Source organism: Pseudorasbora parva, chromosome 16, assembly GCF_024679245.1.
Source record: "Pseudorasbora parva isolate DD20220531a chromosome 16, ASM2467924v1, whole genome shotgun sequence".
In the NCBI taxonomy this organism is placed as follows: domain Eukaryota; kingdom Metazoa; phylum Chordata; class Actinopteri; order Cypriniformes; family Gobionidae; genus Pseudorasbora; species Pseudorasbora parva.
The window spans coordinates 16,942,702-16,967,581 of NC_090187.1; the positions used below are offsets into that span (position 1 = coordinate 16,942,702).

At 41.6% G+C, this 24,880-nt stretch overlaps 2 protein-coding genes across 3 annotated transcripts; both read right to left on the bottom strand.

The window, feature by feature from the left end:
• Positions 1-3,294: 3,294 nt before the first annotated feature.
• Positions 3,295-6,642, bottom strand: LOC137043550 (extracellular calcium-sensing receptor-like). Its single transcript, XM_067419850.1, has 6 exons — positions 6,406-6,642; positions 5,914-6,205; positions 5,028-5,816; positions 4,636-4,863; positions 4,369-4,492; positions 3,295-4,202 (listed from the first exon to the last, which is right to left on the bottom strand). The coding sequence occupies exons 1-6, from the start codon at positions 6,618-6,620 to the stop codon at positions 3,295-3,297; spliced, it is 2,556 nt and encodes an 851-aa protein (XP_067275951.1). The 5' UTR covers positions 6,621-6,642.
• Positions 6,643-13,855: 7,213 nt separating this feature from the next.
• olfcd3 (olfactory receptor C family, d3) lies at positions 13,856-24,234 on the bottom strand. 2 transcript variants are annotated; one of them, XM_067419846.1, is made up of 7 exons: positions 24,014-24,234; positions 23,621-23,912; positions 22,607-23,386; positions 22,299-22,526; positions 21,999-22,122; positions 20,988-21,886; positions 13,856-17,455 (listed from the first exon to the last, which is right to left on the bottom strand). In XM_067419846.1, exons 1-7 carry the CDS (start codon positions 24,232-24,234, stop codon positions 17,408-17,410), a joined length of 2,592 nt encoding a protein of 863 aa, XP_067275947.1. In that variant the 3' UTR covers positions 13,856-17,407. The 2 variants fall into 2 exon arrangements, with proteins under 2 accessions (XP_067275947.1, XP_067275948.1); XM_067419847.1 differs by lacking the exon at positions 13,856-17,455 and having other exon boundaries at positions 20,973-21,886.
• Positions 24,235-24,880: the final 646 nt, after the last annotated feature.

The following is a 24,880-nucleotide window of genomic DNA, read 5'->3' on the forward strand; positions in this document are numbered from 1 at the left end:
AGGTACCGTATCATGGCCTATGTCTGGGTGGAGAGAGAACTGTACGGATCCCAGCAGATGTTCCTTCACTTCCGAACTTGCACCGCTTCTGGTTGGCCAGAATATGCTAAAAGCGTTCCTAACATTGTAGAGAGTTTCTACAAATGGAAAAACAGTTTGTCGGTGAGAGATGGACTGATTGTGCTGGGGAGTTGCATTGTAATTCCAAAAGTGATGAGACAAGAGATGCTTAGCAGAATTCACGAAGGACACCAAGGTTCATCAAAAGGCAGGCCTGGAATTTCTGAACACAAACGTATTTCATTTAACTTAACTAATGCATCTTGATTTAAAGGACAGCTCAGAGGAATTTTTAAGTTTAGCTTGATCGTTATACCCTTGTGAGTACAGTCTATAGAAAAAAAAAAGAAAAAAAAAATGAACCGGATTTGTGCTTGCACAAATTATTATTACAAATAATTATTAATCCTCAGTTATTACAGTTAATGCCCAGAGCCCCCACTCAGCTAAAATGGCAGTTATGGGGCATAAACATAAAGGGTGTCTTTGTGCCTCTTAACAGACACAATTAAAATGTCTGTCCAACAAAAACAGGGCCCTTACATGACAACGAGATGCGTTTAGCCATTTAGCCATTGTTTAAATTCAATCAAATAGTGTTTTAGAAGGCTAGCTGTAGTCTTGCGCTGAAGTTTACATTACCTCCACAATGGTTGCACCCGTCTTCATCCACAGAATGGCATTTTTCTTCAACCGGCCCCAATGTGTTGTGTCTGTGTAAGTTAGTCAAGTGTTCGCTGCAAATTTTTGCATCCTGTTGCCACAATTCGGAAAGGCACAAACCCGAGCCATTTCTTCTTCACTTGTGAGCCCGATTGGATCATCATTCTAGTGTGTCCAGTTCAAGAATGAATGATTCTGTTTAACCGGATCTTTGTAGTGAACCGGGCGAACCAGTTCACCAAATCGGACAGAATCGTTCTAAACGCTTCACGTCTCAAATCAGCGCTGATCACACAAGTTACTTTAGTTGCTCAATTTCTGACATGAGTGACAGTCCCTCCAAATAGAAATAAACTAATATATTGAAGTGTATTTAACTCCAACAGTTCACTGAACTGAGACATGTTTTGCTGAGAGAACTAATAAACTCACGAGCAGCTGATACTGAGCATGCGCGTGTAACTAATAATGTTTATATATTTGGACTGAAAACAAGAAAAAATCTAAGATTACATTTTTTGCAATGCAGGGAGACAGGACACCTAATCATCCTTGCATTGCCAAATCGTGTGTGTTGCCACCTCTGGGATCTATTGCTCCCTTCCAGCTCCGCTGGTTCCTCCCAGCCTCCAAGATCCTTCGTCTCCACTGGTTCTGCCCAGACTCCTTTATCTCTGCTTATTTAACCCAGCCTACTGGCTCCTTTGTCTTCACTGCTTTTGCCCAGCATACTGACTCTGCTCCCTCTGTAGGTTCCGCTTAGCTTCCTAGCTCCACCTTCTTCATTGATTAAACCTCCTACACTAGTTTTGTCTTGCTTCCTGACTCCGCCCCCTTCACTGTCTCTGTCCAGTTTCCTGACTCCACCCACTCTATTCCTATTCCATTGGCTCTCATGGGCTCTCTGACTCCACTGGTGTGACAATGGTCTCCTGGCCAGCCCATCCAACCATGGTCAAAGGACTCTTAACCACAGCTCGGACCTCATAACCTTCTGCCTCCACTGTGGTCCTCTGAGACCATAGCTCCACCAAGCTCTACCCCCTGGCTTCACCATGGACTTCCGTATTTTTGGCTGCATTCTGTCCCTCCAGCACTTCAGTTCCATATTCTATTCCTCTAGCTCCACCTTTGTCATCAATCCCACCTTCTCCGCATGCCTTCTGAGATCCACAACCTGCATATAGATCTACACTTCCTTTCTTTGCCTGTTCCCTTTGTGACAATGTGTAAATACATTTTCATCAATACATTTTCATCCAACTTGCTCTCCTTACAGTACAAAAATAAATAATAATAGATTATCTACCCCCATTGAATTCAATAATTCATAATAAACATAAGCAAAATAAAAAGGTAAAGGAAAGAAGAGCCCATCTTCTTCATCCCAGGACACAAAGATATCATTACGCATCCAAGCTTATTTTAACTGATGTGGTGTGTTTATGATACCTTTTAATTTGTTATTTTTTTATTATTTCATTTAATATTTTTAAACGAAATCTTGCACAAATCTAAATCTTCCAAAATTTACAATGTTGTCCTACATTCCTCTGTCTCCACCTTGGTCCTCCGAGCATATGTGGCATTGCCCTGGTTCTCCATCCATTTTTCTACAGCCATTTTGACAACACCTCTGTTTTGCATGTTTAGATCCTGGGCCCTCATTTTTTTAATGGTGTGTATGCACAGTACCATTTTGTACTAATATGTAGAAATGTGTGTAAAAATAAACAAACCTCTGAGCATGCTTATGCAGATAATCTAGAATAGCAACACTACACATAAAAAACTTTCAAGAGTGTCACTGTATGCATTAAGCAATCCACATATGTCCGGTGTTTCCTAAAATTATAAAACACTCATTATACATTTTTTGTAGTTTTAAACAGGACACGTAATTCGTGTCAAACCCTATAAAAGACAACTGTGACAAATGTTGGATGCAGTTATTTCCTTGGGCCCTAGATACATTTGTTCCCTTACCGAAATTCTCAACAAGACCAAACAAAATTTGGGCTTTCATGCTATCGCCAGATTCCCAAACATAATTGGAGCCGTAGACGTCACCCACATCACCATAAATTCACCATCAACCAAAGTATTTAATAATGTAAATAGAAAAGGGTTTCATTATGTTAACATGCAAATCATTTGTGATACAAATTTGTTGTTGTTAAATGTCATTGTGAGACTCAATCTGTGTTTAAGACGTTTCTCTTTTTTGCTCCCCTTGCCATTGTTGCGGTGAGGATGCAGGATTTATCAACACTTATTGCTGACTCGTGTGTAAGAACTGTGCGCGCATGTTTGATAAATATGGATTTCCTTTTATATGCACTGTTGATAAATGAGCGACCTGTTTTTTTGTTTGTTTTTTTCCTTGGTTTTATTGTTTGTTTTTTTCCCCAATGTTATTAATATTATTTCTAATATTACAATAATATAAACATTACTATTATTGACATTTCTATTTTTTACATATTTGTCATTTCATGTTGCATTTGATCTACTTATATGTTACAAAATACAACACTGCAGGAAAGTCAATTCACAGATCATGTTAATCAGTCAGTTTGATGCCATTTTGCCCATCATATGCTTTTTGGAGTTCTTCTCTGGCTTAAGTAAAATAAGATAGCATTTTGGGAGAAAAATGCAAAATAGTAAACCGAAACTTGAAGCTAAAATAGCAAATATTTCTACTGCCACAGTAAATTTTCCAGGAGAGCTTACATAAGCTGGAATAAAAGCAATCCATACAGCACAGAATATGAGCATGCTGAATGTGATGAATTTGGCTTCATTGAACTTATCAGGCAATTTACGGGCCAAAAAAGCCAAAATGAAACACAAAATTGCGAGAAATCCTATATAACCCAAAACAGCCCAAAAACCTACAGATGAACCTACATCACACTCTAAAATTATCTTTTCCTTGAAATAATTTAGATTTTTAAAGGGAACGGGTGGAGATATTGTTAACCAAAGCACACAAATAATTACTTGTATGAGTGTGAAACCAACAACACTGAGCCTTTGTTGAGGAGGCCCAAACCATTTCATCACATTATTTCCTGGAAGTGTAGCTCTGAAGGCCATTAACACCACTATTGTTTTCCCCAGAACACAGGAGATACAGAGGACAAAAGTGATCCCAAACGCTGTGTGACGCAACATACAAGACCATTCAGTGGGCCGACCAATGAAAGTAAGTGAACAGAGAAAACACAATATCAGTGAAAACAAGAGCAGGAAGCTCAATTCTGAGTTGTTGGCTTTCACAATTGGAGTATTTTTAAATCTAAAAAATATGAAGGCAATTATCATTGTTATAAATACACCAACAATAGAAATTGTTGTAAGCAAGATTCCCATGATCTCCTCAAAAGACAAAAATTCAGTCTCCTTCTCAACACATCCATCCTTTTGCAGATTTGACCAGAAGTCTTGATGGCACCGCAGGCATGTTATAGAATCTGTATTAGGTGTGATAAATAAAATAAAAATATTTAAAATACATATACCACAAATAAAGATTGAATAGATTCAGCAAACTTCTGAAATTATTACATACACCATATAACTTCCTAGTTGTAGCTATAGTTACTCTGAGCCCATCCTTTTTATTAATTTATATTTTACCTGTAGTGTTACTAATCTCTCCCTCTGTGCATGGTATGCAGTCATAACAACATATTGGTTTTCCTTTCTTTACAGCTTTCCTAGTGCCGGGGGGACAGCTCTCACTGCACACAGACACTGGTACCTGTGACAGGGATTTAAAATTTAGACATTTTTGCACATATTACTATATGTATACAATTATAAGATTAATAACAATCATCATCATCATCATCACCACCACACACAAAATATGCAATTTTAAGACACTTAACATTTTAGCCTCACCTTTGTTACATTATTTGCCCATACAATGGAAGCCATATTCACTGCCAAACGGTCTTTCATGGGAAGAGAGGCATCATAAAGGCCAACAGTGACAAATTCATCATGTTTATTTTTACTTGGTTGCCAATTAATCACCTCATATTTTGCCACTGCCTCACCATTCTCATCAAAGTAAATCTCTTCACCATCTTTGGTTTTGAAACGCACCTTCCGTAGGTGCTTTAGAAACTGGGAAAAAAATAAAATAAATACAGTGTCTAACCAGTGGTTGGCTGAAATGTTTAATTCAAGGAATCGTTTGATCTCATTCTTAGTTTATAAAATAAAATTATATAACAGTCCATCCGATTTTATAAAGTTCTTCACCAAATGATAACTTAGTGTTAACCCACTGTTAAAGGATCAAGCTGTTTCTTTGAAGCACATTTTTCCTTGCAGCCCAGAAGGTCATGAAGTGTATGAGCAACAGCATATACTCCTTTGTAAACATTGCTGAAAATGGGCATGAGTGACATGTCTGTGAAAGTGTTTTGCATTTGGGATAGTTCCTCCATTCCTGTACATGCTGTGAACAATGATTCATTTTTGGTGGAGTATTTACACTGAAACAAGGCTTCCCAGAGCTCAGTAAAAATGGCACTTCCTGAAGACTTCAGTGGCTTAATGTCTAGAATATATTCCTTTAGACCGGTCACTTGTGTTTTGGGTATTGCTAGTCCAATGGCCCCTTGTAGAATGTGATGCTTATCCATATTGGCAATGACAGAATCAGAGATCCAGCCCTCTGTACCTAACCACTGGTAACCAGTAATATTGTATTCAACAAATTTATGCAGCAGAACCTCCAAGTCCCAGTGCACAAGAAATCCCACAATCACTCGTGAAGTGGAGCTTTTAATCTGCTCAATTATATTAATTACTTTATCTTCAGGGTAGGTTCTAAAAAATGGGAGAGAATATTCCAAACAGATACCCATCTGTTCTGCCACCTTTGTGAATGTGGCCATCCCGTTATTACCATAATCATCATCCGTTCTTATGGCTCCCACCCAGGTCCATCCAACATGCTTAACCAGTTCTGCCAGTGCCCTGCTCTGGTAGTAATCACTTGTAATAGTTCGAAGAAATGAAGGATATTTGGTTTTGTCACTGAGACACTCACAGGTGGCATAGTGACTAATCTAAGAAACAATTAAATAGTGTGACATGTTATAAATACATGTTAAAAATAACTTGACTGCCATACAAGAACTATTTGTCAAAAAGAGGAACTAATACCATTGGAAGATTGAATGGTCCAATACTTTTTGCCATCGCCATGCATGCTGATGAGGTTGTGTCCCCTAGTATGGTTTGTACATATGCTTGTTTCATGCAGGGTCCATCGGAGGTTGTGTTCTCATGTCCATTAGCAAGAGCCATAGTGACTCTAACAGCCATTGCCATCGAACCACATGTGTCATAGATCTTGTAGCCTAATGAGACCCCAGGTAGCAAAGTGGAACTGTTATTGATTTCCTCAACAGCGAAAAGCATGGATTGCACATATTGGAAATCTCTATAGTTAAGACTTGGTTTGGAAAAAAAACACACAAAAACATTCATTACATTTGGCTGAATCATAATGTTATACTGCATTATTTTACAATTTTAGAACAATAGTGAAACTTTTAGTCATGTCTAAATTTTGTTACTTTGATGAGACAATTTATGTTAAAATTAGCCAAACATTTTGAGATACTGAGATACACTGATTTAGGTATCGCATACCTGACACACTTTAGAGGAGGTGGTGTGACAGAATATGTTAGTTGTCTAATCTCCCAGCTGCTATGAAAAGAGAAAACACCACCAATTATGATGTCTCCATCTTTCCATAACTGAGGATATACAGGCTGTCCTTGTAGAGTACAGGTACTTTCATTAGCTCTGGTGAAAGTAATGATAGTCATTACTACGTGCATGAGTGCAAAGAATGGCTCCATTCACCCACTGAATTGATGCAACTCAGAGACGTGCCATGTAGGAGATTGCAAAAGGTTCAGAAGGAAGGATTTTGTGATATTTATAGCGAAGAAAGGTACCAAACCACATTGGGGAAATGGTTGGACCTTTTATGAAGGAGGGGCTCTATCCTGACATTAGCAAGGAAAAATAGGCTGTGAAATTGTTTTTTATTTTTATTTTATTTTGTTTACTATATTTTGTTTGATAATTATTTAGAAATTATAGTTTGTTGTCATTTAGAGTATGAGCAGTAAATTTTAATTTTTGTATTACTAATTTTGGCCATTAATATGTCCTATTCTTTAGTTTAGTGAACATAAAATACAATATGTATTTTCATAAAAACTTATGCATTTTCATAAAAAGCATAATTATCTTTGATGAAATCTTTTCATGATTGTACTATAGACATATTTGCAAACATTTCAGTTCACTTAAAAATACACACACTAAAATGTATATAGACTGTGTGCAGTAATGTTTCATTCTCTAAACATTAGCAGCCGAATGTTTAAAACCTGAATAGGTATACAACTTGTATTAACCCAAAACTTCTTATATATTCAGGTCATTAGCGACCGGATCAGATAGATATCTACCTGTCGCAATAATATACAGTTCCCTAAAGGAGTATTAGGAACACCATACTAATACTGTGTTTTACCCCCTTTCGCCTTCAGAACTGCCTTAATTATACGTGGCATTGATTCAACAAGGTGCTGAAAGCATTCTTTAAAAATGTTGGCCCATATAGGATAGCATCTTGCACTTGAATGGAGATTTGTGGGATTGCACATCCAGGGCACGAAGCTCCTGTTCTACCACATCCCAAAGATGCTCTATTGGGTTGAGATCTGGTGACTGTGGGGGCCATTTTAGTACAGTGAACTCATAGTCCTGTTCAAGAAACCAATTTGAAATAAATAATTTGAGCTTTGTGACATGGTGATCCTTCTGGAACTAGCCATCACAGGATTGGTACATGGTGGTCATAAATGGATGGACATTGTCAGAAATAATGCTCAGGTAGGCTGTGGCATTTAAACAATGCCGAGCTGGCACTAAGGGGCATAAAGTGTGCAAAGAAAACATGTCCCACACCATAACACCACCACTAGCCTGCACCGTGTAACAAGGCATGATGGATCCATGTTCTCGCCAAATTCTAACTTTACCGTCTGAATGTCTCAACAGAAATCGAGACTCATCAGACCAGGCAACATTTTTTCAGTCTTCAACTGTCCAATTTTGGGGAGCTTGTGCAAATTGTAGCCTCTTTTTCCAATTTGTAGTGGGGATGAGTGGTAGCCGGTGGGGTCTTCTGCTGTTGTAGCCCATTCACTTCAAGGTTGTGTGTTATGGCTTCACAAATGCTTTGCTGCATTCCTCAGTTGTAACAAATGGTTATTTCAGTCAAAGTTGCTCTTCTATCAGCTTGAATCATTAGGCCCGTTCTCCTCTGACCTCTAGCATCAACAAGGCATTTTTTACCCACAGGAGTGCCGCATACTGGATGTTTTTCCCTTTTCACACCATTCTTTGTAAACCCTAGAAATGGTTGTGCATGAAAATCCCAGTAACTGAGACCGGCCCGTCTGGCACAAATAACCATGCCACGCTCAAAACTGCTTAAATCACCTTTCTTTCCCATTCTGACATTCAGTTCGGAGTTCAGCTGATTGTCTTGACCAGGACCACACCCCTAAATTCATTGAAGCAACTGCTAGATAATTGCATTAATGAGAAATTGAACAGGTGTTCCTAATAATCCTTTAGGTGAGTGTATAAAACTCCTGATGTTAGATTTACAATTACAGAAGAATAAATGAAACATATTTCATTAGCTTTTTGAGCTTGGAAGGGTTCAGTTTGACCATATATTTTATACCATCATCATATGTCCTTGTCAGAGCTTGTTTACCAATACATTCAGCATTTGGCTAACATTCACGATCTCCAAACTCATTTTCAACGTCTTCAAAATCAATATTTTGATCACTGACTGCTTTTTGAGCACATCCATCAACAAGTGACTTTGACAGTAATATTTGGTTGTTTAGTACTTGCTTTCTGCAGTAAATCACTAAGCCATTTCAACTTTTGCATATTATAATTATTATTGTTTCGTTTTCTGTCTGAGGTAACTATGAGTGAAAGGCCACTTCATCATTGCATATCAGACATTGCCACCTTATGGAATAAAGATGAATAACGTCCCCGGTTACGACTGTAACCTTAGTTCCCTGAGAACAGGGAACGAGACGCTGCGTCAGCTGACGCTACGGGGAACGCCTCCAGCGTGACCGGTGTCTGAACTACTATCAAATCATGGCAATCCTACTGACCGGCGACAGCCTATGATGTCATCAAGGTGCGACCAGGAAGTATATAAGGGTGCCTTGCCAACATGACACTAGCTTCTTCGTCTGAAGGGACTGTTTGGCAGGCAGGCCTTGAAGCATGGCAAACTGACGCAGCGTCTCGTTCCCTGTTCTCAGGGAACTAAGGTTACAGTCTTAACCACGTCATAAGCTGCGTCAGCAGATTCTACGGGGAACGATATACCCACGCCGCCATGCTGAGGGGAGTGCATGCCCCTTAGTAGCAGTGACAACTGCCTGGACAAGAGTTTGAAAAGGAAAGTCTGGCCACTCACCCCTCTGGTCACACTAGGCTGTCAGTGACAGCATTCCCTACGGTCATAGCCCAAGCTATATGCCTAAGTGAGGACCTTATTAAGTTTTTTATCTGAGGTCTCTTACCCTCGGCTGCTTAAAGGCCTGGGACCAACGGCAATCCTACTGACCGGCGACAGCCTATGATGTCATCAAGGTGCGACCAGGAAGTATATAAGGGTGCCTTGCCAACATGACACTAGCTTCTTCGTCTGAAGGGACTGTTTGGCAGGCAGGCCTTGAAGCATGGCAAACTGACGCAGCGTCTCGTTCCCTGTTCTCAGGGAACTAAGGTTACAGTCTTAACCACGTCATAAGCTGCGTCAGCTGATGCTACAGGGAACGATATACCCACGCCGCCATGCTGAGGGGAGTGCATGCCCCTTAGTAGCAGTGACAACTGCCTGGACAAGAGTTTGAAAAGGAAAGTCTGGCCACCCCTCTGGTCACACTAGGCTGTCAGTGACAGCATTCCCTACGGTCATAGCCCAAGCTATATGCCTAAGTGAGGACCTTATTAAGTTTTTTATCTGAGGTCTCTTACCCTCGGCTGCTTAAAGGCCTGGGACCAACTACTTCAACAGAAGGGGTCACTTTAAGGGAATGTGGCTAGGGGGCCCAAGGGCGCCCCAGCCGGTCACTATTCGGGAAAACCTTCACCGAACGCTACCAGGGAGGCCTCACCTGGCATCACTTCTGTGGGACACCCCAGCTTGGCCAACCCTGTCTGTAAAAACAGAGCCTCCGGACATCGTTCTTACTCATGAGCATCCAGACTGAGGGACTGCAACTGGCAATGTCCTCCTCAGACCGGAACTCGGAAATGGGAATCCTGGAGAGCAGTACTCAGCTTAGTGCTTTTTACCCTTGCCAGCGAGGGGAGTCTCTTCTGCTCAATCCTAGGATCTACTGAACACATATATTACAGGGGTGCTCAGGAGGCCGGAAAGGCCTATGGACTGATCTAACCGGGAGGCCCCGAGGGGGCCCTGCCTGTCTGATCAGGCTCAGGCGGCCGTAAGCTCGCCGATGACCCTCAGTGAGGGGAGCTCTTAAGCCTGCCTGGTAGTTAAACCATGCTGTAGGCTGGCCGGTCCCTGTCCAGAAGGGACCGTGCAGCAGAAACGACGTCTCGTCGTGCTAGGGCATGAGCCCGCCCTCAGGTATTGCCGGCTAAGGCCGGGACCCGACAGCGGGCAACCACAACCAAGCCGTTGAGGCTAGCTGTTAAAGGCCACAGGGAGGTGGCTTTACTGGTCCCCTCAGGGAGGCCCATGAGGCCATCAACATCAGAAGCCACCCATTCTAGCTGCGCGAGTGTCCAAACAGTTGAGTTTGCCCTCAGGAAGGCCTGGCGAGGCCTACTACCTGGCAGCAAGGCCTGCTGATAGCTAGCTTGTCACCGAGACCGGATCCGGGAATCCCTTCCCAGGGAGGCCCAGAGGGGCCTACCACCTGACAGAACATCACACCGGCTAACCGAGCGTCCGAACTCGGGGGCTCACCCTCAGGACGCTACCTGCTAGCCAGATGTGCAAACTGTCGGAAGTTACTGTTTTTTGTTCCCGGAGCTCGTCTCCGAGGAGGTCTGTTTGATGCCTTACGTACAGTCGAGTGTTTAGGGCGGCCTGGAGAGGCCTATTGCCAAATGGCAGCTCCCTGTTAGAGGCCTGGTGACAGACGGTGCTTATCAAATGGCAAATCCCGCCGGGAAACCCCGCAGGGCCGGGGAACGACATCAGGATGGCCTGGGGAGGCCTGCCACCTGATAGCAGAACATGCTAAAATCCCCGCCAGCCAGCCAGCCTTCTATAGTCGGTCTGCCCCAGCGGGCCATAGAAGCCTTCTGCGACGGCGCAGTCTCCCAGGCAGCGCCTACCAGCGTGGACCTAAAACACAATGCCCACAGCAGTGCACTCAGCATAAAACGCCTTGAACCCTCTAAAGTGAGGGGAGTACAACTTACGCCACCTGCCTCCAGGGCGGCCATCTGGTCATCCAGCGGTCCGCCGTCCGCGCAAGGGCGTCAGCCGTGGCAGTGTTTCGGCTCCAGGGGAGCATCCTACCAACCCATGCTTTCCGATGGTTGCGAAGTACAGCTCGACCTGAGCCCTAAAACGTGGAGCAGAAGACACAAAGCAAGAGGTGAAGTATTGAACACACACAACCGGCCGTCTCCTGAACAAGGCCAGGGGGCCGCCCGGAAGTGGCGGCCACACTACGCTCTGGGGGGCGGGGTTAGCAAAACCAGTCTAACTGCGCACCCGCGAAGAGACGCCTACCCCGTCCACACGACCACTGGCGGAGTCGCGATCCATTCTGGGCACCGGGCAAGAACAAGAACAAGAAATGTATCATTAAAAAAGCAGGGTTGGAGCTTTCAGTGTTCAAACTGGACATGGTTCTTCCATGCCCTCCCTATCTCAATAAGGAGATGAAAAGCTCAACTGAGCCGATGATTTTATGGCAGGGAGAAAACGATCGTAAGTCTTATATGAGTGATCTCTCCTCTAACGTGCCCACACTCTTGGCAGCCGCAGCCCTTGCAGAGCGTACATAACATTCATCGGCTCCGCATACACGTTCAGGATGTCTGCTAACTAGTCTATCTTCTTCCCAGCCATCCCTAAGAGCATTACTTGTACTTGTAGATCTCGTCAGCCGCCAGATCGCCAGAGAGAACGCCCTCTTGAGACGATCGGCAAGCCCCATCCGAGGAAACATGACGTGCGTCCGCGCTCAGCCTCGGCGTGAGTGGGACTATGTCACTTAGTCTCAGATGCAACCATCCTCTTCCCTCAGGAAGAGAGTTAGACGAGAGCGGAGCGATCTCATACTGTGTTTAACAAACGCTCCCGTTGCACACAAACAAACAACTCCATAAGAGCTTGCCTGTGCACGCTCTTAATCCCAGGCAGAACTCAAATGAATTCGGATTACCTTGACTTGAAGCATTCAGACAAATGCAACCCTATAAAATTTTGACAAAAAATAGTGGAAAAACAGGCATTTATTTATAATTATATATATATTTTTTTCTTGTTATATTGTTTAAAATGGATTGATTGAGGGATACTAAGAAGGTTGATGTCTAACTTTAAAAAATAAATGAGAAGGGTAGTGAATGATGTCGCTAATGACTCGAGGTATGCATTTAAGTCCCATACGAGCCAGATGCCTGTCCACCATTGAACGCCGCTAATGAACGAGCACCCATGCCCCAGGGGTGGAGTTGAGGTCAAGCCGATACACAGACTTCATGCAGGGAAGCGCCTGATAACAAAGCTTTAGAAGCCACAATATTCCTGGTAGAGTGGTCCCGTACAGCCAAGGAGGGTGGCCCAAAACAAATAAACTAGGGCTAGGACAACGTGTCGACGTCATCAATGACATCAGACCGAAAACAAAGATGGTGGCGCCGGAGAGTAGTAGCAACCATAGATATACATAATAAAGTATATTATGTAATTTATATAAGTATATTATTTATTATGTATATCTATGGTAGCAACACGTGTGGCTTCTCAGACTTTCAAAAGTGCAAGGTTTGCGGGTTTGAGCGCACGGAGCAAGCGCTCTTAACACAGGCGCGCAGCACGCGTTTTGTTGTCACGGCTACATAAACTAATTTCTGCACACAGGAAGACAGATGATTTGGTAATATTTTATGCATTTTAGTCACAAAAACAAACATTTGCATCAAGTGAAAGCATCGGGCACATTGGCTACCTACATAATAAGCCGTTTTAAATTTAAAATGTTCAATGTCTTATCGCGCTGATGTGACCGAGGTATCCTCTAATTGAGCACAGTTTCATCCCAGGACTATTTCGGTTTTAAACTGAATATTGGCGCCCGTAATGTACTCTACTAGGGCTGGGATAAACGATTATTTTTTAAACGATTAATCTAGCGATTATTTTTTCGATGCATCGATTAATCTAACAATTAATTTTTCCTGTCCGATTCGGTTACGATTCAATTCAATTATCGATTATCTCCCCATTAAATGCCTAATAGCAATTTATACATGTTGATTTAATTATCTGAATGAAAAAAATAATTCCTTAACATTGCAATATATGTTTATTGCTCTTAAAATTCCAAAGTAAGACTATACAAGAGCAATCATTCAATAAAACCTTGAAAACATAAAGTAAACAGTTACATGTAGAGTGCATTACGAGCGTCAATATTCCGTTTAAAACCGGAATAGTCCTGGGATGAAACTGCTCACTTAGAGGATGGGTACCCTTGGTCACAGATTATACATTGAACATTTTAAATTTTAAACAGCTTATGTAGGTAGCCAATGTGCCCAATGCTTTCACTTGATGCAAACATGATGCCAACCCGCAAGCCTTGCACTTCTGAAAGACTGAGGAGCCACTCGTGTTGCTACCATAGATATACATAATAAATAATATACTTAATTACATAATATACAAAAAATACGTCGACGTCATCGATGACCTCGACGCGTTGTCCCAGCCCTACACTCTACATGTAACTGTTTTCAGTGTCATGCCACGACTGCGCGCGGCGTTTCTGTTGCGTGTCAGCCACGGGGCGGCTGCGTGGCGTTTTCTCTGCCTCTGCACAGTAGAAGCGTGTCTGACGCGGCACTGCTGCTACTATTGATGCGGAGGGAAGCCCTATACTTAATGTTAAACATAAATAACCTACTGATACAGCAAAGACAACGTCGGCAGTAGCCTATTGACCACATATCTATGGTATTGATAGCAAAATAGGTTACAAAATATTTCGTTCTGTATTGACAGTTGCAATATTTTAAAATCTATAATTGTCATTTTTTATTATTACAATTAGGCCTATATCTGCATTTATGCTAACCTAGAGACTTTCAAACATGAAAATGTAATTTATTAATATGTATTCGTGTCAAAATGCTATATAAACATCTTTTCATATTCTATTTTGCCTGAAGACGCTTCCAACAGGCTTGCGTGTCACATGAAAAATAGGCGCTCTTCTATTTCTAGCATGCACGCGTTTTCCGCATGTGTCACGCAGGCAGTGTACAAACTCCAACATGTCAACATGCCGGAAAACAAAAACGGACACGCCACGCAGCTGAGACACTCATGGCACGCTTGAGACGCGTGTGTCCCTGGATTTGATTAGCCAACTTGTTGATATTTAATCGATGGGCATAGCCTGTAGTTGGATACATATACAAATCGTATATTGTGTTTCTTTGTTGTTGGTTTATACTTATTTATATATGTGTGTGTGTGTGTGTGTGTGTGTGTGTGTGTGTGTACTTTATGTTTTCAAGGTTTTATTGAATGCATTGCTCTCGTATAGTCTTTTACTTTGGAATTTTAAGAGCAATAAACATATTGCAATGTTAAGGAATTTGTTTTTTCATTTATATAATTAAATCAACATGTATACATTGCTATTAGGCAATTAATGGGGAGATAATCGATAATCAAATCGAAATCAAATCGGACAGAAAAAAATGAATCGTTAGATTAATCGATGCATCAAAAATGATCGCTAGATTAATCGGTTAGAAAATAATCGTTTATCCCAGCTAAAATAAACGGCTGTTCAGTTTTCCTCCACAGGGCAGCTCTGTGACATAAGCATCTAGGGCCCGAACCTCAGTTGAGAGACCTGAACTCATTTGTTTCTGGGCACCCTCAGAGACCAAGCCCACAGTTTCCACAGCTCTGGTCGAGGTGCAGAATTTTCCCCCTCGCCTGAAAGAGTAGGTCCCTCCTAATCGGAATCTCCATGGGAGAGCCGTCTGTAGCAGTGCACAAAAGAAACAAAAGTAACTAATAATCATATTGTTCAAATAGCCTAACTATATTTCCAGTTTTTACATTATTAAAATTTATGCAAACGAAAATCTAAATGTGGAAACGAAAAGGGGTGAGGTTTGGTTAATTTCATTAGGGAAAGTGGAAATAGCAAAGAGGAAGCAGGCAAAGGGAAGAGAGGGCCTGGTGGGGATGTTTTTTTTTTGGAAGTGGCGTGTGGAAAATTAATTGAAGTGAGGTGTTGTATTCAGCGTGTCGTGAAGACACTCTTTGGATTACTTTTACGTGTGGATAAAAGTACGATAAGCAGCATTAGGGAGCGATCAATGCGGATGGTCGTGCTGGCACAAAGTAGAGCGGCTGATCGAGCTGGAACTGGGACACCGTTAACATTGCATTATTGCTACAAAGGTGGTAAAGTTGAATAAGGAATCGCAAGGCGAACATGCAAGGCAAGCATTAATTCCTTCCTTCTACGAGTTTTCAACTGGTCCGACCCACGAAAGGTAAAAGGATACGTTTATCTTCCCCGCGCTCTCTCAGACTTAAAAATGAATCCTTACCAACCTGCCTCTACATGGTCGGAGTTATCTGGTTCTGAAAACGAATATTTTTATTTTATTTGGACACCAAAACTTTTGTTCAATGAACTTTCGTTTTCATTCATTAATTACTTATATTATGGACTATTGTTGGACAATTTTTTTGTTGATTTAAAAGGGTCTATTCCTATTGAATTTTGTTGGCCTGTGCAAAGACACAGGAGGGAAATAACTAAACCATTTGGAGACCTAACAGATGTATTTCTTTTCAAATGTTTGATATCCTAAGTCTTTGCACTCTCTCTAGAACTCGCGGAAGCAGAGCAATCGGGGGAAATGTGTACAGAGGCAGCCTTGACCACTCCTGTACCATGGCATCCAGCCCAAAGGGAGCTGGAGGTGTTAGGGAGAACCACAGACAACAGTGAGCCATCTCAGACGACGCAAACAGATCCACTTCTGCCTTGCCGAAGTTCTCCCACAGGAGCTCCACCACTTCGCTGTGGAATCTCCATTTCCCAGGCCTCAGCCAGTGTCCCGACAGGCTGTCTGCTTCCACATTTAAATACCCTGGTGTGTAAACTGCCCTGATAGATGGAGAGCACTGCCTGCCTCCGGAGTTGACCACTCTCACGACCCTGACCCCAATGGCGTCAGGATCTCTTCGACAGTCCTCAGATCCGTTTTACCCTTCGAAGGCTGTGTCTGAGAGTGTTTTCCCCCACCCCAGACACAGCCTTCCAATGGCGTCAGGATCTCTTCGACAGTCCTCAGATCCGTTTTACCCTTCGAAGGCTGTGTCTGAGAGCGTTTTCCCCCACCCCACCCCTTTTGTGGGGGAGTACGAGTGGCGAAACTGTTTTTGTTGTGCTCGATGTGAGGAGCTTGTACTCGGCTTCTGCTGCACCCGCCCAGCAGCAGTAGACTGGGGTTTACGAGGGAGAAACTTTTGGAGCACCACCGATTGTTTCTTAGCCTCCTGAAATCTGTCAGTGACAGTAGTGACGGCGTCACCGAACAGACCATCAGAAGCCAACGGCACATCCAACAGAAAGCTTTTATCTCTCTCTGTAATCTCAGTGAGGTTCAGCCATAGGTGCCTCTCCATGGCCACCATGGCTGCCATAGAAGGGCCAACAGATCTGTCCGTCTCCTTGGTGGCATGGAGAGCAAGATCAGCTGACGATCGAAGCTCTCAGCTCCTATCTCCTCACTTTCCCCCAGATCTTTTAGCAGGTCAGCTTGGTATGCTTGCACTATTGCCGTAGTGTGAAAGCATGCCGCAGCCTGACCTGCTGCCGAGTACGCTTTGCCCACCAATGCCATTGTAGCTCTTAATGGCTTGGTGGGCAATGTCGGGGCTTTCGTGGATGACGCTGAATCGGGAGAGAGATGGCTCGCAAGCATCTCCTCCACCCTCGGTATCAAACCATATCTGTGTCTTTTCAGCCCAGCTATATTACTATAGGTGGATGTTTACGGGCTGAAACTCCTGGAATAAAATGAGCCTGGCCACTGCTCTACTCAACAAATCCACTAGCTCCTCACTGGCAGAGGAACAAAGTGGCAAATCCTCGTTCCCACCTGCCTCGTGTAGTGAACATCAGTTAGGATGGCATTCTAGAGACCAGTTTATAGCAAGGCCCCTCCCTAACTACCGGTGTGGAAGAAGATGTGCCACACTGTGATTGGACCCTTGGTGAATGAACATAAACAAATGTCTAACATTTCTAACCCGATGGGGAAGGAGACACTAACAGACACACCATGTCCCGAGCTTCTGACCTGACAAGGAAAGAGACTACAAGACCGTGGAGGTTAAGCTTTTGCGAGCAAAACCTTTATATTGCTTTTGGCAAACTCTAGCTGGAAAAGGGCTCTCTCCTTGATAGATCTTATCTGACCTTTATGACTCCTCCAGCAGCACATCCAGTCCACCAAGGACCTCTACATCGTCAGACATTGCCGGTCCCACGCAGCTCTTAAGTGCACGCAGCCAGCCTACAAAGGACCCTGTGAAGATTCGACTGACCCAGCTGCCTGGTCCACATTTAAGGACCCTCTTGGTGCAACCAGAGTTCTGCATCCTTCAGCCCAGCGTAGCAACGGCTACTTGCAACTCTGCGCTCTTCCCACTACACGCTAACCGCATAACAAGTGGAAGACGTATCTACTGCCAGGACTGATCATCCGACTGTGTGGAACGTACATATAAATTTACCAAACCTCTTTCTAGGGACTTTGGCATTAGTTTATACATGCAGCATATGTTTTCTAACCTGTTTAGATAACAGTTACTTGAGGTCAGGTTGTTATAATAGGTTTATTATTTGTTTAATGATAAATAAGAATTTATTTATCACCATTTGCCAGAACCATTAGTTGGTTCCCATAAGAAGCATCCCCACACAATTCTCTTACATTGCTACATTCTGTTCAACAGCATTGCATTTATCCATTCTGTGTTCACATCATTTATTGGTTTTATTTTTTCATTCATTACTTTTTGGTTATTAGATTAATATCCTTTAGAAGTGCATATCCATTACTAGCATAATTAATCGTTAAGGTATTTACTCTTGCATATCTATTGTTAATAAATTTAATTCATTTTATTACACTGTGTCTTCATTGTGTTGAGTATCAAAGACTCTACTGGTTGTCCAGACTCACAAATCCTTCAGATAAATCAGCTGACCAACTTCCTCTAATTTACATTAATTCTGAATTACTGAACAGCTCTTTTGCGAGTGTTCTTATATTGTTAAGATAGTATTCTTAGCTGGTCCCCCGTATCAAAGGGGGGAGGGGTCATCTGATACACTCATAACCACACCTTAAGGCCTAGTTCACACTGCCTGATTTTTGCCCCGATTTTGAGTCGCCGACAGGTTTTGCGAAATCGCTGACAAATTTGCGAAAAGAACTGACAGACAATGGTTACACAGAGCGCTACTGAAGGCACAGAAGCTAGTTTCTGTTTGTGTTCACGGGTGCTTTATAGTTTCCGGGTCTATGACGTCACCCGCCTATGATGTTGCATTCTTTCATTGGTTGGTTACATACGTGCTTCAGGACGCAATCACGCAGAGGCTTTCCTGCAGCAGTGATGCAGCGTGAGTTCCCTTGATTGGGAACTAGGTTGCTGTTGTGTGTTAGTGAGTCCAGCAGGGGGTGCTCACCCTGTGGTCTTTGTGGGTCCTAACACTTCAGTATAGTGATGGGACACTATACTGTCAAAGAGAACCTTCCTTTGGTTGGGACATCAAAACTGAGATCCTGACTCTCTGTGGTCATTAAAAATCCCAGAAATGTCCTACGATAAAGAGTAGGGGTGCAAACCCGGTATCCTGGCCAAATTTCCCCATTGGCCCCTGTCCATAAATATCCTCCTAATTATTCTCATATACCAATTGGCTTCATCACCCTGTATCATCTCCACCAATCAACTGTTGTGTGGTGGAAGTTCTGGCACAATATGGCTGCCGTCGCATCATCCAGGTGGATGCTGCACATTGGTGGTGGTTGAGGAGACTCCCCCCCCCCCCATATGTAAAGCACTTTGAGTGCCTAGAAAAGCACTATATAAATGTAACATTATTATTACAAATTAAACCAAGCAAAACGTTATATATGCATATCCATTTGCATGTTAATGTGGCCATTTTTTAGGCCATCCTTAAAAATGTTTTGGTTTGCAGTTACAGTAAAAAAGGGTCAGTCTAGGTCTAATAAGTTTCAATGTAAAAAAGTACAATTTTGGAGATGGTGATTACGTAGGTATGAATTTAAACAAATTAGCATTTTGTCACATCACTGACTAGGTCTTTAATCCATGACTTCAGGCACATCATTGCAAACCTCAATTTGATACCGGCTATAGTTCACAAACAAATTGAAATATTTGTCAAAAACATGTTTATTTTATGAATTTTAGGTGCATTCATTAAGCTTCCAACCAGCAGCTAGCTCTCATTTTGAGCCTATATTACAACTCCATGTATCGCCTACTTCTTGGTAATGACCATTAATAATTTTGAATAATGCGCACCTAAATGTAGGCTCATACAGATGTATTTCACAAGCATATCTCAAAATTCTCCATCTCATTCACTATTAAAGTTAGCTTCTAACATTACAGGAAGGCTAGTAAATTATGCATGCTAGTTTTAAATCAAAAAACCTGCTCTGCTACTCAACATTAATGCAGGAACAAAGGATCGGGTCCTTCAATGTATTATGGTGCCCAAACACACATATGACTTTGAACGGTGACCACAAACATTTTGTTTACTGCAGCTGCAGCAGCCATCATTACCAAGCGCGAACCGTTGACTCTGACAGTGAATGAGAGTATGAAGGGGGTCACACACCAGATGCAAAGCTCAGCACCACGTTTCAGGTATCTCACACCGGATGTGCACATTACAAACGCGCAAGCTCAATTTTGAATCGACTTCTGACCGAAGAGCTGCAAGATAGGTGTATCTTGTAGCACAGTGTGAAATCAGTATGTACATTGACTATTTGAGGGAAATATAACATACATTTAATATAAAACCTTGAAATGGTGCTGTCGCCGCCGGTGTACGTACACTCATGGAAAACAATGTCTTTGAATTTTAAAGACATAGTGCGGCGCTGAGCTTCGCATCTGGCTTGTGCGTTTGCTTGGTCTCAAGGAGGTTGGACACCAGATGGAAGCTCAGCACCGCGCCATGTCTTTAAAATTCAAAAACACTGTTTTCAATTAGTGTATGCACACCGGTGGCGACTTTTATATATTTTATATATTTACAATACTTACTAAAATATTATTTTATTGCTTTTGTATCAGTTGTTTGAAGTGTAAAAAAAAAGAAATTGCTAAATTAAACTGGCAAGTCGCTCGGACTAAAAGCAACAACAAATAATAATAATAATTTGAGCCGGTCCTAAATTGACAGGGTCGTCGGATTATGCCATACAAGACATTTTTTTAAGGATGGCCTTATAAACGTTTTAGTTAAGTACATTTCTAGCTGGAGAAGCTGGAGAAATGCATGTACAAAATGTATTTTCTGTTGTTAATAAAAAGAAAGAAATAAAATAATATAAAAAACATCAATGCACACATGCCATTTTACTTGGAGATAATTGGAGATTTGTAACTGAGGATTTGCACAGCCTGTGAGGAGCAGAATACAACATTAGTGCATTTTTGTCCAGGCAGTAATGAACCATTCCAAGTAATTATGAAAACCAACCCCGGTACCCATAGACCTAACTAGTTTGAAGGTTCACTTTTTATTTCATACAATGTTCAGTAATTAATGGGTTTAAATTGCTTTAGCTGAAGATTTCCCCATTATTTGTTTCTTTGTGTTCTTCTCTGGTTTTAGCAAAATTATGTAACATTTTGGAGCAAATATGCAAAATAGTAAACCAAAACTTGAAGCTAAAATAGCAAATATCTCCACAGCTACAGTGAATTTTCCAGGAGAACTGACATAAGCTGGAATAAATGTGAGCCAGACAGCACAGAATATGAGCATACTGAATGTGATGAACTTGGCTTCATTAAAGTTATCAGGGAGCTTCCGTGCAAGAAAAGCTAAAACAAAACACAAGATTGATAGCAGGCCAGTATAACCCAGAACAGCCCAGAAACCAAGAGCGGAACCCAAGTTACATTCGAGAATTATCTTTTCTCTGTAGTAGCTTGAATTCATATATGGGAAAGGAGGGGATAATGTTAACCAAAGCACACATATAATAACCTGTATTAACGTTAAGGAAACAACACTGAGTCGTTGTTGTGCAGGTCCAAACCATTTCATGACATTACTTCCAGGAAGTGTAGCCCTGAACGCCATTAACACCACTATTGTTTTTCCCAGAACACAAGATATACAGAGAACAAAAGTGATGCCAAATGCTGTGTGTCGTAACATACAGGACCACTCAGTGGGCCGACCAATGAAAGTAAGTGAACAGAGAAAACACAGAGTCAATGAGAAGAGCAGCAGGAAGCTCAGCTCTGAGTTGTTGGCTCTGACAATTGGCGTTTCTTTATGGAGATAAAACAAAAAAGATACCAGTGCAGTTAATAACACCCCAATGAAGGAGAAAATACAAAGCAAAATTCCCATGATTTCTGTATAGGAAAGGAATTCAACTACTTTTAATATACATCTGTCTTTGTTTTCATTTGACCAGAACTCCAAATGACAAGGAAAGCAGTCACTAGAATCTGTTGGGGGGAAAATACTTTAGTGAATGGCTCAGATTACTTTTTAAAGTAGTTATCCAGCTGGTACAATTTTACAGTGCAGACTTCACACTTCTTTTTTTCAGTATTTTACCTGTGCCATTACTGATTTCTCCCTCTGCACATGGAATGCAGTCATAACAGCAGACAGGTCGTCCTTTTTTCATAGCTTTCCTAGTGCCAGGGGGGCAGCTCTCACTGCATATGGACACAGGCAACTATGAGAAAATAAGTTTAATTTTAAACAACAAATTATTATGATATGAATAGTTGAATTGTATATATTTACAGATAGATTTACTATTATGATTGTTCTGGACTGACTTTGTCTTTTTCACAATTCAGATATTTCACATCAATATTTCATGTCAATAATTTGTTATTATTGACATACCTGTCCACTGTTCCCTGCCCATAACACATGTTGCTGATTGACTTGAAGACGTTGCTCTGAAGGCAATGAGCTGTCATAGACACCCACATGCTTAAACTGCAGGCCTCCATTCTCAGCTGGCTGCCAGTTCACCAGGTCATATCTCGCAACTGGATCACCACTTGCATCAAAGAAGATTTCTTCACCTGTTTTGACAGTGAATCTCACATTTTTCATATATTCCAACACCTAAGAGAAAACATCAGTAACATTATTTCTATTTTTCATGATATTTTTTCTAGAATTTTTTTGCTTTTACGTATGCCTACCTTTTGTTGTGTGGGCTGTTCTTTTTTGCTACTGTTGGTGGAGTCTTTTAATACATTATGTAGTGTATGTGCAACAGCATACACTGCAGTGTACACTTTATTTGCTATACGTAGCTCTGATATATCAGTATATTCATTTTGCAGCTCAGCCAGTTTCTCTGAGCCAGTACAGCCACCACTGCCACTGCTCCTGAAAGAACACTGAAAAGCTGTTTCCCAGAATTCTTTCAAAAGTTCATTTTTTGGTTCTTGATCAGGGTGCACATTCACTAGGAACTCTCGCAGACCCACAAGTTTGGCATTTGCTATAGCAAAGCCCACAGCTCCAGATAATAAACTGTAATCCTTTGTTTCTGCAACAGTTCGTGAAGTGATCCAGGATTCACTGCCAACCCACTGCAGCCCTGTGAGGTTGTGTTGTGCAATTACATTCACAAGGGGAAAAAAATCTCTTAGCGCAACAAAAGCCAGCACTACTCTGGCAGTGGCTTTCTTTATCACTTCCAGAGTCTTTAGAAACTGTTCCTGTGGATCAGTTCTTAATATGGACTCTGAGTATTCAATACAAATCCCTTCTTTTTTTGCAGCCTCTTCAAATGCTGCAATACCATTATTGCCATAGTCACTGCGGCTCCTGATTGTCCCAACCCAAGTCCAGCCAAAGTGCTTGACAAGCTGAGCCAGTGCTCTGCTTTGGTAATAATCACTGGGTATTGTTCTGAAGAAGGATCTATACCTTTTTCTGTTACTCAGGCATGCACATGTGGCAAAATGACTGATCTGCAAGAAAAAAAGGTATTTTAATCAGTTTTTTTTCCCAGATTTTTTTCTTCTATTTTTAATTAATATCTGTAACTTTCAACAATACCAAAAACAATTATTATAATAAAAGAGACTGTAAATATCTAAACAATTTAATAAATAGTTTTCTATATAATGTTTTTAATAGAGTAATTGTCTGCCTGTTGTAGTGTTTAACGATTTAACGTGAATTAGAGTTTTAAGAGTTCTTACAACAGGTAAGCTGAATGGACCAACTACAGATGCCAAGCCAATGGTGGGAGAGGAGTTTGACTCTCCAACAATGGCATGAACAGCTGGTGGTCTAGAACAAGATGTATCACTCAAAGTCTCTTCATAACCATTCATTAAAGCCATGCCTGAGAAGATAGTCTGAGCTATAGAGCCACAGGAATCATATATCTTATAGCCCAAAGAAACACCAGGCAACAGTTGTGTGCTGTTATTAATCTCCTCGATGGCAAAAATCAGCGTCTGAGCAAATTTAAATTCACGCAAGCTCAAGCTGTAAAAAAATAAATAAAAAAGGAGTATCAGTTGTATAACATTCTGCAAAGAATCATCAAAGAGTCATGTTCAGCTATTATTTTATATCATCATACAGACCTGACACATGTTGTTGGCTCTGGTTTGGAAGTAAAAGAATGCATCTTTAGCAGAGCACTAATGTGGATTGAAAATATCGCCCCAATGTTGATGTCTCTTTCTGCAGAAAGTAGAGGAAGTGCCGGCTGACTAATCAGTCTGCAGACTTGTGCTAAAGCTGGTACACAGACTCCATGCACCACCAGCATGAGTAGTGGCAGTGACACAGACCTTTTTGCCATGCCAATATGTATGCAGGGCAATAACCTATGTGGCAGAACAAGGGTAGTGCTGCCTTTTATTACGTCTTTAAATGTCCTTTGGGGATGGTATTATGATACTTTCACACTAGTTGACCTTTTACGCTCATGTCTCATTATGGAATGCAAAATTTATAGACTGTTTATATTATTTCACTTTATATTTTTTAATGAGCACCCTTCTGAAACCTAAAATGATAACTGCAACACCCTACAGTCTACTGTACACATGCACACGCAAGTCCACATGAAGTGTGCCATTTGAGAAAGGGCAATGGTGAACCACCCGACAGAGTGCATTCAAATAATTTTAATGCACAGTTAGCTGTGGATTATCCCGCTTATATTATGGTCATTTGCTAGTATTTACAATTTAAAGTTATTGATGTATGCAGTGCAATATATTTGACCGGAAGAGTAAAAATTAGGGTTATCTTTGTCGGTTCTACCCAAAAGACTCAGGAGGCGAGAATAACATTTTAATAAGATTTAATTACAGTTGTTTACAATGAGTATCATATATGAAATGATACAGTTCTTTGGCATAGGCCCCGTCCATAGTACGAATCTGGAGGGTACGGATGCTTGCAGTTCCTGCCTGAAGATGAAGGCAGAAGCGGAGCCTACC

Excerpts from the sequence above, each read along its gene's own strand:
- LOC137043550 (XM_067419850.1), bottom strand. The coding sequence starts at position 6,620 with ATGGAGCCATTCTTTGCACTCATGCACGTAGTAATGACTATCATTACT. Across the intron at positions 5,817-5,913 it reads GACCATTCAATCTTCCAATG|ATTAGTCACTATGCCACCTG; the intron begins GTATTAGTTCCT and ends ATTGTTTCTTAG. Across the intron at positions 4,203-4,368 it reads AGAGATTAGTAACACTACAG|ATTCTATAACATGCCTGCGG; the intron begins GTAAAATATAAA and ends CACCTAATACAG.
- olfcd3 (XM_067419846.1), bottom strand. The coding sequence starts at position 24,234 with ATGGCAAAAAGGTCTGTGTCACTGCCACTACTCATGCTGGTGGTGCAT. Across the intron at positions 21,887-21,998 it reads AGAAATCAGTAATGGCACAG|ATTCTAGTGACTGCTTTCCT; the intron begins GTAAAATACTGA and ends TCCCCCCAACAG. Across the intron at positions 17,456-20,987 it reads AAATAATGGGGAAATCTTCA|TCTCTTTCCTTGTCAGGTCA; the intron begins GCTAAAGCAATT and ends ACGGTCTTGTAG.